We start from the raw sequence: 19,005 nt of genomic DNA, 5'->3' as shown, positions 1-19,005 counted from the left end.
TTGCATATAATAAAAAGAAAAGAAGTGAAAATATAAAAGAAAGTAGTATAGGCAAGAAGTAAAGATCTATAAATCTAAAACTTTAAACAAATAGTTACTACTTTTAATGAAGTACGTTGACCTTGAATACGAATAGACAACAATTGTGTGCTGGTTGGGTAAGTACAAATGCTTAAGGCTACGTTTTTTAAATGGAATACAATTATTTTAAGGTCTTCAAAAATAAATAAGAGTTATATTCAAAATACATGTTTGTTTAAAAAGAAAAAACTGTTACAAAACTTAGGTAGCATAAGGAAGCCCGTTGTACATTGTCAAATCAGTACTTTCAAAGTATACAAGGGAAATCCAAAGGTTAAGCTGAAGCTGGGGTAATACTCAAGCAATGGCGAAGAAAGATAGTAACGCCATATTCTATGTGACCCTGGTAATAATAGCCGTATGTGGCTACTGTATCTGGAATTTCTCCGGCTTCAACCATGAAGGCGCCAAGTTCAACATGATCCTGGTGGCGTTCATAGCAGTAACGGTAATACAGATCGTGGTTTATACCCCCATCAAGTATACGATAATGTCCGTCGATGCAGCCTGCTGGCCAGACCATCAACCCCCTGTGACGCCCGATAAAAAAGCCAAGGTGGAGACCTTTATGGACAAGGTAAGACTAAGACTTCGGTCGTTGAAAAGTGAGCTGATGATTACGGAAAGCCATCGAAATGAGAAGCTCAACCAGCAGTACCGCTTGATAGAAGGAGAACTCGTTCTGACAGGCATGCTATTTATAATGATCTTCGGCATGGCCGTTGTGTTAGTCGATCAGTTGCTTTACTATAATACGGAATCCGTTGAGAATCTCTTCGCGTTTGACCGCAAGCATGAGGTCGGACTATCACAAATGGTAGTTCTACCGGAAGTCTACACCTTCATCGAGCTCTGCCTGATCATGGCCTTTACGGATAATAGCAACAAGGGACACGGGGCGCCTTGGATTCATGCGGAGCCAGTCCGAATGTTGGGTGTGGTGAGATTAAAGCAGTTCAGAACGGAAAACAGCCGCGTAGGTCTAAGCAAACCGGTTTTCACTAAGAAGGACTTTTCGGAAGGTTGGTTGCCATATAAAAGGGTCCCCTATACGGATAAATACTGGCCGATCTACGAGCCCTGGCTGTCGGTGGTCTACAGCTTTGAAGAGAAAGTCTTGGGCGACGCTTACCATGGACATTTTATTACTTATCCGGAAACGGAGGGATACCAAACACTTCTCTCGGACACCCGAACTAAAAGTCAGATGATTCTTAAATACTTGAAGGAGAAAAAATGGCTAGATTATAATACGAGTGCTCTATTTATAGACTTCACTCTGTACAATGCGGATGCGAACATCTTTAGCGTATGCAGATTGTGGATAGAGCAGTTTCCCTTCGGCAACATCCACTCGCATTTGGATATCGATAGTGAGATTTTCGTGGAGCAAATGCGAAGTTTGTCTGGTTTTGCAATGCTTGTGTTGTTTATCTTCGTTATTGTATGGCTGCAGTTCGCCAAGGTGTTTTTTGTCAAGGTCTGGTTCGAGCCCCGTGCCTTAAAAACCCTGTGGATCCAGGTGGATGCCCTGATTATAGTACTCACCCTCCTGGTTTCTGTAATTTTAGCCATCCGGGATAACTTGGTTCAATCAATGATACAAAATATTGAAATCTGCGTGATGGTTGAGTTTATAGATTTTCGAAAACCTGAGCGACTCACGTACTACGCTGATATTCTAAAGGGTTTCTCCATAGCTCTGGTCACCATGCGACTTTGGAAGGTGTTGCAGTTTTCCGGCACCTTTCAGTTATTCACTAAAAGCTTTTCTATGGCATGGCAATCGCTTATTTGGACAATGGTAGTAACCATCATATTTATTGTCGCCATTGCCCTTACCACCGTCACAATTAACGGAAATCATATCACCACCTTCATGGACTTGACCAAGGGCATTGTAACTGTCAGTTGTTTTGCCTTCGGCTTTACTCAAGTTTTGAATCCACCAGATCTGTTTTTCGGTGGAGAGCTGTTGGGCATTATATTATATGCCATAATGGGATTCGTAGTCAAGTATTTGCTGATCAATTTGATTATATCCATGATGAGGGATCAAATGGCAATCGCCAAAGCGAACAGGGACAGGGTAGTATTGCACCGCATATCGTTTTGGGAATTTCTTCGCGTGGAATATGCCGATTTTATTAATCGTACTCTAAAGTTGGCCCACTTAAAGAAGAGGTATTATCGGAAAAATCGAACAGTGGCAGAAAATATAGATCGAAAAATGCAGCATCAAGAGCGAATGGCTGAAATACTGAATAGAAGTGAGCATTACCCTAGAATGATCCCCGAAAAGCGGAGAGACGAGGAACTGCTTCAATTAAAATATAGGGAGCGTATCGAGCGAACCATAACCATGGGCGCGATTCTGCAAACGCAAATGGAGCTTATTGAGAGGCTAATGTTCGGGGATGATGATGGAAAGCTGCCAAATTTGGACCTAGCTGAGGAGAATGTTCCGTCAACTCAAAAAGACTAATGGAAAATATATATATACCAGACTCTTAAAAACATTGTACTCAAGGAATTTGATTGTCTTACTATTTATTAAAGGATTTGGGTATCATAATAATAAATTTAGTAACTAACGGGGCGTAATGATTATAAATTATATTAAAAAACAAGGGAGAACGCTATAGTCGAGTACCTCGACTATCAGATACCCGTAACTCAGCTTAAGGGACCAAAGGGATAAGATAATATGTCGAAAAACACCGAAGCTTTACTTTTTTTCATATTATTTTCCCACCAATTTTCCGATCGTTCCTATGGCAGCTATATGATATAGTCGTCCGATTTTGATTAAATTTAAGTCGAAGTTCAAAACTAATTAAAAAATGTTATTTCCAAGCTTAGGAGGTTATATGTTAAAAACCCCAAAGATATAATTTTTAAAATTTTCAAAATTTTGATAAAATTTAATTCGAAATTCAACACTAAATAAAAAATGAAATTTCCAAGCCTAGAAGGTGATATAATTTTTTAAAATTTGTTTTTCCGATTATTCCTATGGGAGCTATAAGATATAGTTGTCCGATCCGGCTGGTTCCGACTTATATACTACCTGCAAAAGATATAAGACTTTTGGGAAAGTTTCAGCCCGATAGCTTTAAAACTAAGAGACAGCGTAGAAACGGACGGACAGACGGACATGGCTAGATCGACTCGTATAGTGATACGGATTAAGAATATATATACTTTATGGGGTTGGAAACGTCTCCTTCACTGCGTTGCAAACTTCTGACTGAAATCAGTATACCTATTTTATCAAAATCGGACGACTATATCATATAGCTGCCATAGGAACAATCGGAAAATTGGTGGGAAAATAATATGAAACAAATTAAAGCTTCGGTGTTTTTTCAAAATTTCGGAATTTCGAATTAAATTTAATAAAAATCGGACGACTGCTGTCAAAGAAACGGTTGAAGAAATAATGAAATAAATATTTTTTAAAAAATTTTGCTTTGTTGATTTTGATCTTATTTTCTTTTACTCTGGGATATAGAATATTTTAACTTTTCAGCATTACGAATTTAGTTTTACACAAATATCAATGAAGCTAGCAACAATCCTTAAAAATTTAACATGGTGTTACTAACATTGATTATTTCTTATAACTGCAAGGGTATACAAACTTCGGCTTGCCAAAGCTAACTTCTTTTCTTGTTGTATTTAGTTGAAATATGTAATTCGATTCTTTGAAATTATAAAGCAGATATATCTAAATAAATATATTTATTTCATTTTTCCGTCGTTTTTTCAGTGATGCATTGACGCTAGATTGGTAGTCAACTTTCGGGTTTATAATCGAATTTATAAAACAATTTGTTAATAAATCTTGTTTCTTCACCTTTGAATTTAAAAATGCCTATTACAAGGTGTTTTATATAATATTTTGTTTATTAAACTTCTGCAACCAGTATCACATCAAGTGGCCGGACTTCCTGGCTGCCATCTTCCTTATCGTGGACACCCAGTCAAAATCGGTGCCCACGTGGCGTATACTTACTTCCGGCAGCAGCCTTTCTCCCTGCTCACTATTAATCATCGGAGTAGAACTAGCTGAGCACATGCACTCACAGATTTGTCAGACGCCCGCGCACACACACACAACTTCCCCCACCGCCGGAAAATCAAATTAAGATAAAATTAAAAGCAGCAACAAACACACGAGCTGAATGCAATTGGGGAATGCCCGACTTGCTACAAGGGGATTCGTTTATTTTTTGGCAAACACACAACATATGCGTCCCGTTGACAAATAAAGTTTACAGATATGCACACACCAGCACACACGGAGCAGGAAAAACTGACACACAGACGCGGAGGAAAGCGGGAAAACTGGAGAGAGATGGCAACGCACACGAGTAAACAATGGCGAACAGGCGAACGAGCAGATGGTGAGGGCAGAAAGAAATGGGCGAGGTGGAAAACAACTCCCCAATGAAATAGTTTATGGTAAACCGCAATGCGAAAAATGTCACCTCCCGGCAAAAATGAGCGGGGCAACGGGGAAAAGTGGATGTGGCAGGAGCGGCAGGGACAGGAGTGGAACCCAAGATGGAGTGGCGCATCCAACTGGCTAAACAAGTGCGGAAGTTGTTTGCGTTTGCCGCTGGCAAAGGCCAGGCGGAAGCGGCCTATTGGGCAATGGCAATGACGGCAGTCGACTGTCGCCACAGAGCGGAAATGAGCCAACTTGGCTGCCACATGGGGCGCAAAAGACGCCGGCTGACAATATCCGACACCGAACGTCGAACGAAGAACGGAGCTCCGGTCAGAACGAAACGCACTTTGGTCGAGTAGTGAACTGGGGAACGTTGAAAAAATTTCAACACCTGTAAAGTTATTGTTAAGTAGATATTCGGGGGTGTCCCACAAATCACGAGGGTTTTAAAATCACTTCTTATCATTTAGAGTCTAAAAGTATGCAACACTTTATCTTAAACTCTGTAGTACAATGAATTCATTCAGAAAGACGTCTACCCTTCATTCGCTGAGTACTGAGTAATCACCTAAAAACACGGTATAAGTGATTTCAAAACTCCAGTGATTTGCGCAGCCCTCTTCCAAATTGGGTAATTAGTTTGATGAATGTTGTAAAATGTAAGAGAGAGCGATATAGTCGAGGCCCTCGACTATCACATACCCTTTTCTCAGCTGATCCTGATTACGGAAACGCTTCCAACTACCTGTTACATACTTTCCAACCAAATATACCCTATTAATCTAAGGGTAACGGGTACATTTGATCGATGCTTTATAAAAGTTGTCTTATATCGACAAACATTTATTGCCCAGGACGCAACTTTAATTTTATGAATGGGGTTTTATAAGATCATCTACTAGTTGGTTTCCCAGACAAAAACCATTGTCAGTAAAATTCTATATAACTTCTAATCTTTAATTTGTAATTGTAAACGTTCACTTTTTAATACATAACTCATCAGCACAATCACAATTGGAGCCTAAAAAGAAAGCCAATCTATCAATATGTTATCAAATCAATAATATCGATTGACATACAAAGGGTAAACTTATTTTTATTCGGTCTAAGCTAAACGACTGACTTTACTAGAAAATTACACCTTAATCGAGGACTGTTGACAGTCCCACTCCCTGAGATGTGTAGCACCTTAACGATTCTCCTATATCCACTAAATTCTGTATCTTATGGCCCACGGAGTGGTGGTTCTGTGAAGCCTTGATTTCGGGACTCGCATCGCTTTTCATCCTCTTCCGTGGGAAGAACGTCCTTGGCGAAGTCCAGTAGCTTGTCCAGAGGACATTGGAACTCGCAGCCAGGAAGTGTGAGCTTTTGAGCCTGACCTGTGGGGTCGTTGCGGAAGTAGATTTCGACCCAGTAGTCGCCAGTTTCCTTGCTTTTATGCAGTTCAAACATGACCATCGACGAGTAGCGAGGCATCTGGCGTTCCCACACCTTCAGGGCAGAAAGAACGTTCACCACCGTCGAGTCATGTCCCGCGTAAATGAAGAGCTTTCTGCCACTGGGCTTCAGGGTTCCGTTCTTCTTCTGCTGCATTTCGTCGAGCATTTTCTTCAGGAACGGACCGCCCTTGATCTTCTGCATCTCGGGCGTGTAGACGTTGTAGACGTAACTCTGCTCGGCCAAGAACTGGAGTTTCTCCGGGAAATATGAACGCGTCCATTCAGGCAGTTCTAGACCCCACTCCTGTTCTGCCAGCAGAGTCAAGTACAGGGACTGCACATCCTCGGGCTCCTTGAAGCTCAGTCCGGTGTGCTCTTCCAGCTCCTTGAACATCTCAAGAAAGGGTGCGATTTCTGCTTTTACATCCGGTAGCTCGTAGACTTCGTTCAGTGCCTCGAAATACCGCGGGCAGGGTTTTCGCACCAGCAACAGCTGTAAAAAATATATTTTTATGTTTAAATGGCAATGGTTAAATGGAGTTTTGATTATTTTTAATTTTTGACATTCACGTCGCAAAAATTGAAACATTACAAAAATACTGAAGCATTATCTTTTAATATTAATAGGTAGGAATATATAGGCATTCACATTGACTATTTAGATTTAACTTTAAGCAACAACAACAAATATTTAAATAATTTACATTTACAGTATATTCCAAGTCTAAATCTACGTTAAATTAGAAAGGTACAAAGGTACAAAAAAAAAATTATTTTGACACAATAAATGTATACACACGTATACCCGTATTGCGTTATTAAAGACAATCTATTGCATATTTAATCTCTGTCAAATCGCTAATCGAGCTCAACCCTCTGTGGAGGCGATTGTTTCGATTAATCATTTCGGCTATCAAGTATACGCACCGTATCCTCATTGAGTTCTTGGGAGAAGACAGGTATTGGTTGCCAATTAAACCGGCCATTCCACTCCATGTCGGTGCCTTTTGGCGGGAAGAAGGCGGCCAAAACGGTCTGCATGGTCATGTGAGTCCGCGGAACACCCGTCGCCTGAGCGTGGACCGACTGTCGAAGCGTAGGGAAGAAAGCGGAGACGGAGAAAGCGGAGCAGGAGAAAGCGCAGAGCCGGCAACAGAAGCAGAACCAGAAAGAGAAAATAAGGAATTGAGTGATGAGCCAAGCGCGCTTGAGCTTTGCAATTTGTAAACGTCCGCACTATCAGGCAACCACCCCGTGGACGTGATGGTATGGGAGTATGGTAAGGGTACACAGGGAGAAATTGATTGGGAGTTGCGTTTGTAACTTAAATTTCAATATTTAAATAAGCTAAATATAAATACCTTCAGATAATAAAGTGGTTGTAGTAATACTCATTACTTGTTCTTATAAAGAAATCTCAAAAATAATCGAGTACCTAACGGATTGATAATTAAATATTGATAAACCTGCTAACTATTGGATATTTAATGCAGCTAAGAAGTTTTTAGGATGAAGAAGATTTCGATAAGCTTTCTAAATTTTTGTTTGATTTTAATTAGTAAGTATTCTATGCTTTGATAAAAAAAACGTAATAGCAAAAATACCTGTTATTTGATCAAAGGGATGTAAGGTAGGAACTTATAAAAGCAACTTTCTCTATTCTGTGAATTAATTTCTCTAATATCTATACTATAAAGTCAAGAACGAATTATTTTAGCTCCCGAAAGACCACTTTTCAGAAACACCAAATTCTAAATTGACGACAGTTTTGTGCAATTTCTCTCTGTGTAGGGTTGCAAGGGGTTGTGCCTTGTCGGTTCGTTAGTGACTGCTTACTCACATCAGGACTGTAGTTGGGCGCCAGAAATTTGCCATAACGCTTACGCAGCCAAGTACCAATGTTGAACAGCTCGCGTTTGCCATTCTGGAGCGTTGATTTATTGCATGGCATGAGCGGATGGCACGTGAGACAACACCAGAGGTCCGGGAAGTGGGAAAGTGCGGATCCGGGGAGCAGCAGGAGTGGTGGTCCGAGACAGAGATGGAGAGAAGTGTTATAAAATAATAAATGCCTTGCATTTTTGCAATTGCATAAACATATGCATGTGTATATGTTAATGCAGCCGGCCCGATCCCCCAGCTCCGCCAGCAAAACATTTGCATTTCAATTTATTTAAATGCTTTGCCGGGGGACGGGATCCGGGGATGACGAGGCAAAAGTTTGCGCTGCACAACTTTTCTCCACTCACATTTGTTATTTGTCCCCAGCCAAAGGGATAGTAGGTCTCATTTACATAGGGATCCCTGGGATACGTATCCGCCGGCGTCCGTGGTCCATGTCGGAATACCTGAAGTTTGGCAATTACAATTTTTATTAGTCAAACGGATTCACCACCTGCCCACCGCAGCGTATGCAAATGCACAGGTATATGTGTCAGGCGATCGATGGGCAGAAACACTTTAATTAGCTGGCGGCCCAAGGAAACCCAGCACGCGACTGGCTAGTAAGACCCTATCGCTCGTGCGACCCCAGATTCTGGCGGAAGTATTCTCCCGTGCTGATAAGACGGCCCAAGGTCAGACCTGGGATCTGGATCGTAACAGTTCCATAACTGTGTGTAACATTACTTCGGTAATTGGGTTTATTTAATCGTGTATGATCAGAGCTCAAACAAAAAGCAGTCGCAGATTTATTTTGAATTTTTATTATACGTTTGCAGACTGGTTTTTGGGCAGAGTGTAATTTGGAGAGCCGGTTTCTGTTTGGTTTTGTTTTCATTTCTGATTTGTAATTAATTTTTTCTGTGTGTCTTTGGAAGACGTATGAGTTAGCGAAGTATATAATTGCGTTAATTAAAGTAAGAGTTTTTTTAGGAGAATGTATTAATTGTGCAAGTTTTTGTGGCATCTGTACAGGTTGTTTTCAATAAAATTGTTGACGCTTTAGCTACTTTGAACATGACCTTCAATAACAACACGGCAATTTTTATATTATATATATATATATTTTTATTATATATATAATTATTTTTACTGATTTTTTCCTAGATAAAATTGTAAAGCCCCTTGGATTAATCTATTACAAGGTTAATTGAGATAACATTTGAAATAATTGGCTAATGTAATTGCGCATCACACAGAAAGAAATAACACTAAACAAAATAATTATTTATGACGTTCTGTGCTTGGATTTCGCTCAGGCTTCCATCACCACCTTACTTATTTTCCAAGGGCAGCCCAAACTTCTTATAACCGACTCGTTTTTAACAGAAGTTATAAAATAAATTATTGAGTGCTTGAGAAACATTTTCCGTTGAACTTGCCGCCTGGCTGCACTGGAGTGTTTTTTGTGAAGTGTAATTCACGGCAATTATATGTACATATTATCTGATTGAATTGAGCCAGTCAAATGGCTCGAACAGCTGATATAATAAAAGGAGGGAAATGCAAACCTGAGACTAGGCTGCTGGAAATTCCACCAACTGTACTGGCATGCCTTTATCGAACGAGTTCGCTTTGCGTACTGATGGTTCCGATTTAGTGACCAGACTGAATCTTATCTGCCACCGGAGCTGACAGTCTACTAAATTGTAGTACAATCATACATAATTATGAGTTTACACACCACAACAAAAAAATTTACCTGCGTTTGCACTTTCGCTTGATACGTTTAACGTTTATAAACAAATGCTTTATCAACAGAATGTTTGTTTCACTGCCTACGTAAATGTCAATGCCAGGGGTTTCTCAATGCGGTAAACAAGTTCAAAAATTATTGCAATAACTGCTGTTATCAGCTAAATTTGTATAGTACAGGTGATTGCTGACTCTGGATTTGGCAGTGTTAATTTAGATACGTAATAAATGGCTTAAAAATATAATACCACGATTAAGTTTCTTTTTCATTGGTGGGATTGTCATGGGTATATCTTTGTTTATGATCCGAGGATCTAATCTTAACTGCAATACCATTTTCCCGACTTAACTTTATTCTTGAACAGGCCTGTCAAAAAGATAATTGCCCCCTAATTACCGATTCGCACTACAGTTTTTTTCTGGGGAGTGTAGTTATCACATCCAGCTGGGCCGCACAGCTGTTTCTTGGTCCGCGATTCAAGTACTAAACTGTTTTCCGATCCGACCTGCGATTCGCACACTGACTTACCACATGCAGCAGCTCGAGCGTGGACTTATCAGCGCCGGGATCGTAGAGCTTGGCCGCCGATTCGACCGCCGAGTGGGCGACGCACCAGATTAGAACCGCCGATGCAATCAATCCGCCCGTCATCGCTATACAATGCCTTCGAGTGAAATGCGAACGCGGCATTTTGGCGGCCCGGCTTTATAGCCGTAGAATCTGTCGGGGGATCGGATTCTCCGACTCCGCTTTGGGCTTGTTTCTACGGTCTCGCTCCGGTTTTTGGGAGTCAACAGCCTCTGACAGATCGAAGACTAACTTTTTGTGCTCGCTCTTCGCTTTGTCTTGATTTACTTTTGTGTGCTTTTAATTAACCACGAAACTAGCTAATTTACAGACGCGGTGAACGGGTTTTTGCTCCACGCGACCTTTGTTAGTTGCACTGGTTTCTCCCAGTGCAGTGCCACAACTATCTTCTGTTTGCCGTGGACTAAATACTATGCTGACAGGCGCTATGTAATATTTAAATTTTCGACTCTTCCGAGGGTCGCACGCGACTGTCTTTGTGCACTATCTTCGGACAGACTGCGGGGGAAATATCATTGCAAAAGTCGAAAAGCAAGCGCTTTTATCGTTCCATTATCGCCAAATGCTTTCGTCACCGTAGCTCTTTTCACTTCTATTATTCCATTTGTTATTGGGGCCGGAGGTCTATTGTACGAATATATATATGTTTGACCGAGCAGAAGCCCCAGACACCGACACAATGCCGCACCGTTTGAGGCGTTTTTAATCGCGCCCGCGACTTTTAATTTATATGAACTCTCGGATTGGCTCCGCTTGCTTATTTTTTTCCTGTTAGCGCCGCCGCCAACTCGAAATACCAACGAATTTGTCATCGAAACTGCGTGTGTAAGCACATTGGTAATAAATCGTTTAGCTTCTGGATCGAGCAATATGTTAATTTCACATTATCCATATCGTTGCTTAATTGCCGAATTTAAATACTGCATTTGGGGCTGGGCTGGATTTGGATTACGGTTTCGTCATAGTCCGGAAGTTTTTGTAAAACGATGTCCATGTGGAAAGTTACATACTGCCCTTTTGTTTGGGCTCGTTATGCTTTTTGTGAGTTACTTCCGATTCGAGTGAGTGGAGCTTCGAATGCCAACTGTTTGAATGTAAATAATACCGAACACTTTTTATCTGATGAATGTGAGGAGTGAAAAGGAGAGGGTCGGTCAAGAAGTTCACGATAATTTATTGACGTTTAAGTTTTTTCTTATCCCGAATTAAATGTTAATATGGATATTAAAACATAGAAATAGACTAATAGGAAGTCCGATGAATTTAATCAGAAATGTAAAGTTTTTGAAAAGCTTGCTGAATTGCTTGTGGTCTGAAGTTACCTATTGGAACTCAAGATACCTTTTTTCCATGGCATATATGAAACTATGTAACAATAATTTGAAGGTTGCGAATATGTAAATTAAAAATGGCGATAAAATTAAATTTAACTTCCAATAGGAAACATTTCAAACATTCAAAATAGTATTTCTAACCATATAACCAAGAAACTTTCTTAGAATAAACGTCGCCTAAAAATATGCTTTGCTTAAACTATTAAGCCATGAACATACGGCAGATACCTAAAATGTTTTATTTATTTATTTAGTCGTTATCTAAGAAATTTCGAATAATTTTCAATACACATGACCTACCGCCCACACACCTTAAAAGGTTATTAGTAAATGATACATATATGCCAATCATTCAAATAATGAAATTAAAAGTATACCAAATAGTTTCACATATAAGTATATCTTTATTCGTTATGTAACATTAATACTGCACACTGAATTATTAATCATGGGATTCCTTTAGTAATTATAGCTGATCTTAGCTCCCTCTAGAGATCCCTTTGCTTTGCACAGCTCTTCATAAGGAGCATCAGGAATTATATCCTTGGTTAGTTCCAATAACTTTGAAATGGGACACTGTTTTTCACAGCCAGGAATCTGTAACTGCTGAGGCTCTTTTTCGGGATCGTTCTGGAAGAAGATCTCCAGAAAATACTCTCCTGATTCTGACTTCTGATGCAACTCAAAGGCTATTAGAGCTGAGAATCGTGGCATCAGAGCCTCCCAAACATTCAAGGCAGAAAGCACATTTGTGATGGTCCAGTCGTGTCCGCAAGAAAGGAACATCTTGCGATCCTTGGGTCGTGTCTTTCCAGAGATCTTGTCCTGCAACTGCTTTATAAGGAGCTCTACGAAGAAGCCGCCTTTCATTTTGCGCAACTCGGTCGTATATGCATCGTAGACGTAAGACTTTCCGGCTAGGGGTAACATCTTCTCCGGATAATAGTCCTTAGTCCATGTGGGCAACTCCAGGCCGTAAGCTTGCTCCGACTGCAGTGTGATAAATATATTGGTAACATCATGGGTGTGGGTAACATTGAGCCCAGTGAGATTGGTCAGTTCCTGAAACAGTCCAGAGTTCTCGGCGTGCAGCTGTTTAACCTCGGGAAGGTTTATCACCTCCAAAACCGCCTCATCGTATCGAGGACAGGGGGCCTTCATTCTTATGCGCTATAAATGGAATATCGTTTGAAAAGGTGTTTTTATATGGATTTAAGTATTAAATTGGGTTAAAATCTTCCAAGAACTTCACATTCCCCTTTAATGAGTAATTTTTGTAAGTTTTTTAAATGTACTTTTCAAGTATATAGGTACATTGGTTATTATACAATTTCGAAATGTAAGAAAACGTTTTTTATGATATAAATAAATGAATGCAAAATTTTGAACACTGAGGGAAGTTCTATACATGACAGATTTTGACTCATTGTAACTAACACACTTTGAAATTCTTACCACATCGGTTTCCTCTGGTTCCATCATAATGGGAATGGGCTGCCAGTTGAGCATCAGGTTCCACTCCATGGGAGTGTTCTCCGGAGGAAAGAGTCCGGCCAAGACCATTTGGAGGGACATCATTGTACGCGGCGACTCCGAAGATTGGGCACGGATAACCTGAAATGGTAACCCTCTGATTATTTTACAGCCCCTTGAGCTTGCTCTACTTATCGTACTTCGGGCTGATAGTAGGCAGGCAGGAAATCTTTATAGCGCTGACGTAGTTGTTTGCCTATTTTATAGAGCTCCACTTTAGCACCCTGTCAAATTAAAATTGCACTTTAATTTGGATAATCGTGTTTATATTTGATAAGTACTAACATTTGTGAGCGCGCCCCATCCGTAGGGCTTGAAGGTTTCGTTGATGTACGGATCTGTGGGATAGGTGGTGACGGGTGTTCGGGGCCCATGGCGGAATAGCTGTCGAAAATTAAAACAAAAAAACTATTTGGTAACTCCGAACATTGTTGTTTTAAATGTTGTATTTGATTAAATGAATCAAGTAAATGTATAATTTTAGAGCTCAGTTGGCTTTAATTTTATAAACCTACTTCTCATACAATAAAGGCAAAAATAGAACCTATATACTTAGTTTGCAAGCAATTACAATTAGTTTCTCAGGCATTTATATAAATATATACATAAAATTATCATATTTCTGTTGGTCTCAACCGACCATTAAAACAAGTAATTAATACTTTGGTTTTAATCAAGCTTGTGCAAACATTGATTTCAATATATAAATATTTATACACCTCGATTAACACTTTCTTGTACTTATTTAATTCAAATTGAGCTTTAATTATGCAAATCAAACGGGGAATATAAAATTATATACATAAAAGTTAAGTTTAAGTTCGATTAAACCGGTTTCCAGTCAAGAAACTTTTGTGCAATATTAAGTATACGTAACGAATACTGCAAACTTGCTTAAGAACAGTTGCGACTGATTTAATTTTAAAGAGAACTTAAACGAGTTCTCGTTGGAAGTCCAGCTAAATTGTGGTTTACCTAAGAGAGCACTTATTTTTGGCACTATTAAAACATTTGTCACCCCGAGTTAATAGTTCAAATTAAATATGTTTGACATATTTTGGACAATTTTATGGTCTGTTGACTTGCTTAGTTAACGAGCCCTAATTCGGCGTTGGCCAATTTTTTTTCAATCACACTTTTTTGGGGAATATATATGGTTTCTTTCCATTTGTCACTTATTTACCACATGAACCAGCTTCAGAGTTGAGTTGTTTTCACTGTTGTTTGGTGGCTCTGCTTCCACAGAGTTTTTAGAGCCATCCCCGGGACTCTCAATGATCTCCTGGGGAACTTCTATATCGATAACACCTCCCCGCGCAATTAACACACAGCTCGCAATGAGCAGCAGACCGAGGTACTTCATCATTTTCGCGAGTTAAATTTAGCGGATCGTTAGAAATCAAGTGGACCGGCTTCGCCGGGGCTTGTGCGTTGAGTGAATGCATCAATAGAACTGCGGACTGCTTTTAAGTCTCGATTATGTGGTCACCCATACCCATGCCGGCACTCGCACACTCATAGATAAGACCGAGCTGCTCACTCGGCTACAATAGCAACTACAATTAGTTTCGCACGAAAATGATTTCCCCAAAAATGAACTCAATGACCTTTACTTTTGGGGATTTTTATTGTACTGTATATGCTTATATTATTTTTTGCACTTCTCTCATTCGACCATTATTGTAATACTGAGTGCAGAAATTCCGCTTTGGCAATTTCTTTTCGCTAACGGCCATTCTGATCGATTATACGCGGTGGTGGCTCCACGAAACTGTCGTCATGAGGTCGACATCTCCGCTCCGCCGGCTCGTTGGGCAAGACGTCCTCACTCAGTTCGATGAGGCGACTCAGGGGGCACCGAAGATCGCAGTCTTTCAGCTGAAGCTGCTCCAGACAGCCGTGTTCGTCGTTGCGGAGGAAGATCTGCAATTAGGAGTCAAAATATTAGTTTTTATGATCTACAGAGCTCTTCTATATGTGTACAATGCACATTGTACATAAATCCTTATACAAAATGTATTGAAATGAAGACTAATCCGCTCAAAACGTTCTGAAATATCCAGAGAACCGCCTCTTTACTCCTTAAGTTCTCTCTAACAATAGTTAGTTAAAGTGTTAAGTTAAGCTACGGTCAGACGATCAAGTTAATTTTAAGATATTAGTAGGTTGGCTTTGTTTTCTCACCTAAAATGCTTTAAAATATAAAACGAAACAAATTCTTCACTCGGCAATCGTAATACATTCTTTGATGGACCTCAAGTTGTAGTCCAACTTTTAGATTTCGCATTAAAAATTATAGTAATGACAACACTTGTACTAAAAACCATTTTCCTAAGCTTCACTTTCATTCGAAACCTTAAATAATGATGAGAACTGTGCCATCTATCACATTCCGCATGCTCTGTTGAGTTTCTTACCTCCACATAGTATTCACCGGTTTCCTTATCCCTATGCGTCTCGAATATGGCCATCACTGCGAACCGGGGCATCTGGCGCTTCCACACACCCAAGGCCATTAGGATGTTGCCCACGGTCCAGTCGTGGCCAGCATATATGAACATTCCGCGGTCCTTGGGCTTCAGACTGCCCGTACTCTTGGCCACCATCTCCTTGTACATTCTCTTGAGGAAAGGGCCACCCTTGATCTTCTGCATCTCGGGAGTGTACGCATTATAGACGTAACTCTGCTCGGCCAGAAACTGCATGCGATCGGGGAAGTAGTCCTTGGTCCAATCGGGCAGCTTGTAGCCGAATTCCTGTTCAGCCAGGAGTGTTATGTACAGGGAGTTTATATCCTCGGCACTCTGGATCGATTTTCCCGTGAGATTTGTCAGCTCGCGAAACATTTTCTCATAAGGTTTGGTTTCGGCGATGACTTCGGGTCTCTTGAAAACCTCCTCGAGGGCCTCGAAATAACGAGGACAGGGTGTGCGAACCAGCAGGAGCTAAAGCACACATTTAAATTAAGCTATTAAGGACTGAGATGTTAAAACCCACCGAGTCCTCGTCCAAGGGCTCCGATACGATTGGGATGGGCTGCCAGTTGAGGTGCTTATTCCACTCCATGGGGGTTCCGCGTGGCTCAAACATGCTGGCCAGTGTTGTTTGCAAGGACATCATTGCCCTCGGCGAGGCGGTGGCTTGGGCATGCAGGCGCTGCGTAAATTAAATTGCTTAAATAGGGGCTTGTTTTCAATATAACATTAACATACTTCCGGTCTGTAATAGGGACCCATGAAGTCTCCGTAGCGTCGATGCAGCCAGCGGCCCATCTCGAAGAGCTCTCGTTTTCCAGACTGGAAATAAGGTAAAAATGTTATTATACACCATTTTTTAAATTTCAAAAAGATTTTGAAGTTATTTAAGCACAACATAGATATTCTTTATTTTGTTGATAATTTAGAATACTCTATTCCAAACGGCGAAGCTAATAAGCTAAAGTTCTAAAAAAGTCACTACTTAACTTAATTAAATTGCTTTGTGAAGAAGTATTAAAAGTTAGATAAACTAGTTAAATTCTACCAATAGGAATCAAATTGTGTCGTTACGAAATGTATAATTATTTTAAAATTATTTATTTGTAATCCGTTTTGAGACAATTAAAATATATTATATATACTAATTTTGTTGCAAAAGCATTTTAAAATGTAAAACCAAACAACTTAAAATTATGTAAAATCACTTTTATAACACGTCTAACTTTATAAAGTTATTTGAAACGGATTTTGTACTTTAATCCGTTTTTAAGATTTTTTAGTGTGGGATACATTTATTAACTTTCATGAACAAATATTTTTTTATTTAATTTCTTTCACTCACATTGGTCACATGTCCCCAGCCCGTTGGCTTGAAGCTGTCTTTCAGGTAGGGATCGTTGGGATAAGTGTCCACGGGGGTGCGAATACCGTGTCTGAACACTATGTGCACCAACTCCAGCGTGGAGTGTGTGGTATTGGGACTGGTCTTGAAGCACTTGGACCTGGCCGCATTCTTCCAGTCGAGCTCCTTCGAGGACACGCTGCTGTTGAGGATACCGATCACAATAACAAGGCCCAGAAGGGCGGCTCCCAGGCCGAACATTGTGAGCATTTGCTTACGCGTCCAGCGACCGAATATCATTTCGGGGCTGTGTTCCTTTTATACCGATCGAAACAAATGCGGAAGAACCGATATTCCGAGTTCCCAAAAACGAGATTTCGGTGCTGATGATTTGTTGCTCGCTTTATTTATTTGTTTCGATTAATTGCAGGTTGATTTTTAAACGATTTTTCCGCTGCGGTTTTCTGACTTTGGGGTGAGCTGCAGGCGTGCAACTCCCAGCGCGTCTGGAGCTGAAATAAAGCGTTGACAGCTTGATACGGAGAACTTAAAAGAGAGATAAATCAACGCTCGTCTATTCGGCTATTGTTGCGTCAAGTGTTGTTGTTATATCTGCCACAGCGTTGACCACTTTCCACCGAACGCGGCTTCGAGCCGAGTTTACAAGCCAGGCCTGCCAAGCTGAGACAAAAAATCCCAGCTAATTGGGCGTTTCTCATTGAACCAGGCAATTACGTATACGATGTTAGAGTACGAGTATTTGCGGAACGCGGCCACAATTCGCAAAAAACCGTCCCGCCACCCCATTTTGGGTCTATTTATAGCACCGTAACGCCCTCTCACGTCCAGTTGAAAATTTCTTTACAGTTCGCATGGTATTTAGCCTATGTTGGGGTGATTCAGTTCCTGGCATTATTAAAAGTAGTTCGTTGTCGTTTGACTCATGCCTGGGTAAATTTCTCTACTGGGGTTTCACGACTTTATGTGTTACACTCATGTGTTTTAACTGTTAAATTAAATGTTTTTGAGATATATATTCTGTGGGTTTTTTTATGATATAAAATTTAATATATATAAATTGAAAAAGCATTATCAGATACATATTTTTTTCAGTTTTAAGAATATATAAACTTATGCTTTCATAATGTTAAACCTATGAATTAAACAAGTAATTTCTAGACTGATTATCATAATGCTAGTACTTTATTCCGCTTACCATTAAATTTAATCTAATCATTGAGTTCAGATTGCCTAGCTTAATTTTATAGAAAAGCGAGTGCTTCAAAGGTCTAATATAAAACGATTAAAACTGGGGTAGGTTAGTAATCAAAGGGGTGTGTAGTGTGACATTTTAAATGATCTTAAAGCGTGGCTGTGTTTGCATAACCATGATACGTTGAATAATGTTGTAAAGGTCGTGAGCCTTGAAATTCTAACAATTATAAATTTCACCGCAAGCATCCCCCTCCCCAAAATATACCGTAATATCTATATCTTAACTAAAAGTGCCTGAAAAAGACAACAAATAATAAAAGAGTGATATATGTGTGTGCTTTGGCTGCACTAATTATTTGCCTTGTTTCACTTTGTTGACACTTGGTCTGTTGGGAGATAATAATTTTAAGCTGCGTATTCGCAATTCGTCTGTTTGAACAAGTTGTTGGCTTGGTTTTTACTTTTGGCACGGCTGTCAGAAATTGGCAAATAAATGTTAGTGAGGTCTCTATTTTGCTGAGAATATATCTCTGTTTGTTTTATGTTCGTTTGGTGTCACATTTGCTTTTATTTTGTTTGCCCGAGAGCTAATTAGCCGGGCCAGACAGTATAAGTCCGCTGTCAGAACCCCGTGTTTGTCGATCGCCGCTTTGCCATGTGGCTAATTGTAGTCTAAAATGTATTTTATGGCTAGTTAATGACAGCATCGGCGATTAACCGTTAACTGTGTCTTTGCCAGCTTCCGAACTATGCAATTACAGGTAAAACAAATGTATAAAAACAAACAACGAGTGCGCTGCGTGCTGATTGCGCTACATTTTCGTAATTGTTTATGACTTTTGACTGTGTGTCTTGAACTCTCGTCTAGTTTTTGAGCTGTTTAGGTTTTTTGTTTTTGAG

At 40.1% G+C, this 19,005-nt stretch overlaps 4 protein-coding genes across 5 annotated transcripts; 1 reads left to right on the top strand and 3 right to left on the bottom strand.

The window, feature by feature from the left end:
* The first annotated feature begins 348 nt into the window (after positions 1-348).
* Positions 349-2,663, top strand: LOC119555125 (polycystin-2-like). Its single transcript, XM_037866349.1, has one exon. The coding sequence runs from the start codon at positions 386-388 to the stop codon at positions 2,564-2,566; it is 2,181 nt and encodes a 726-aa protein (XP_037722277.1). The 5' UTR covers positions 349-385; the 3' UTR covers positions 2,567-2,663.
* A 2,940-nt stretch (positions 2,664-5,603) lies between these two features.
* LOC119555129 (venom acid phosphatase Acph-1) lies at positions 5,604-11,218 on the bottom strand. 2 transcript variants are annotated; one of them, XM_037866355.1, is made up of 5 exons: positions 10,145-11,218; positions 8,229-8,327; positions 7,820-7,903; positions 6,907-7,065; positions 5,604-6,472 (listed from the first exon to the last, which is right to left on the bottom strand). In XM_037866355.1, exons 1-5 carry the CDS (start codon positions 10,304-10,306, stop codon positions 5,762-5,764), a joined length of 1,215 nt encoding a protein of 404 aa, XP_037722283.1. In that variant the 5' UTR covers positions 10,307-11,218; the 3' UTR covers positions 5,604-5,761. The 2 variants fall into 2 exon arrangements, with proteins under 2 accessions (XP_037722283.1, XP_037722284.1); XM_037866356.1 differs by lacking the exon at positions 10,145-11,218 and adding an exon at positions 9,432-9,516.
* Positions 11,219-11,919: 701 nt separating this feature from the next.
* Positions 11,920-14,521, bottom strand: LOC119555128 (venom acid phosphatase Acph-1). Its single transcript, XM_037866354.1, has 5 exons — positions 14,255-14,521; positions 13,357-13,455; positions 13,212-13,295; positions 12,994-13,152; positions 11,920-12,708 (listed from the first exon to the last, which is right to left on the bottom strand). Exons 1-5 carry the CDS (start codon positions 14,435-14,437, stop codon positions 11,998-12,000), a joined length of 1,236 nt encoding a protein of 411 aa, XP_037722282.1. The 5' UTR covers positions 14,438-14,521; the 3' UTR covers positions 11,920-11,997.
* A 174-nt stretch (positions 14,522-14,695) lies between these two features.
* LOC119555127 (venom acid phosphatase Acph-1) lies at positions 14,696-17,190 on the bottom strand. Its single transcript, XM_037866353.1, has 5 exons — positions 16,891-17,190; positions 16,284-16,367; positions 16,069-16,227; positions 15,489-16,016; positions 14,696-14,994 (listed from the first exon to the last, which is right to left on the bottom strand). The coding sequence occupies exons 1-5, from the start codon at positions 17,188-17,190 to the stop codon at positions 14,797-14,799; spliced, it is 1,269 nt and encodes a 422-aa protein (XP_037722281.1). The 3' UTR covers positions 14,696-14,796.
* Positions 17,191-19,005: the final 1,815 nt, after the last annotated feature.

This window comes from Drosophila subpulchrella, chromosome 3L (assembly GCF_014743375.2).
Source record: "Drosophila subpulchrella strain 33 F10 #4 breed RU33 chromosome 3L, RU_Dsub_v1.1 Primary Assembly, whole genome shotgun sequence".
In the NCBI taxonomy this organism is placed as follows: Eukaryota; Metazoa; Arthropoda; class Insecta; order Diptera; family Drosophilidae; genus Drosophila; species Drosophila subpulchrella.
This window is presented reverse-complemented; position numbering and strand designations above follow the sequence as displayed.

Excerpts from the sequence above, each read along its gene's own strand:
- LOC119555125 (XM_037866349.1), top strand. The coding sequence starts at position 386 with ATGGCGAAGAAAGATAGTAACGCCATATTCTATGTGACCCTGGTAATA.
- LOC119555129 (XM_037866355.1), bottom strand. The coding sequence starts at position 10,306 with ATGCCGCGTTCGCATTTCACTCGAAGGCATTGTATAGCGATGACGGGC. Across the intron at positions 7,066-7,819 it reads CGCCCAACTACAGTCCTGAT|TCGGTCCACGCTCAGGCGAC; the intron begins GTGAGTAAGCAG and ends ACGCTTCGACAG. Across the intron at positions 6,473-6,906 it reads AAGAACTCAATGAGGATACG|CTGTTGCTGGTGCGAAAACC; the intron begins GTGCGTATACTT and ends TATTTTTTACAG.
- LOC119555128 (XM_037866354.1), bottom strand. The coding sequence starts at position 14,437 with ATGATGAAGTACCTCGGTCTGCTGCTCATTGCGAGCTGTGTGTTAATT. Across the intron at positions 13,296-13,356 it reads GATGGGGCGCGCTCACAAAT|GGTGCTAAAGTGGAGCTCTA; the intron begins GTTAGTACTTAT and ends TTAATTTGACAG. Across the intron at positions 12,709-12,993 it reads AACCAGAGGAAACCGATGTG|CGCATAAGAATGAAGGCCCC; the intron begins GTAAGAATTTCA and ends TTCCATTTATAG.
- LOC119555127 (XM_037866353.1), bottom strand. The coding sequence starts at position 17,190 with ATGATATTCGGTCGCTGGACGCGTAAGCAAATGCTCACAATGTTCGGC. Across the intron at positions 16,368-16,890 it reads GCTGGGGACATGTGACCAAT|TCTGGAAAACGAGAGCTCTT; the intron begins GTGAGTGAAAGA and ends CCTTATTTCCAG. Across the intron at positions 14,995-15,488 it reads CCGGTGAATACTATGTGGAG|ATCTTCCTCCGCAACGACGA; the intron begins GTAAGAAACTCA and ends TCCTAATTGCAG.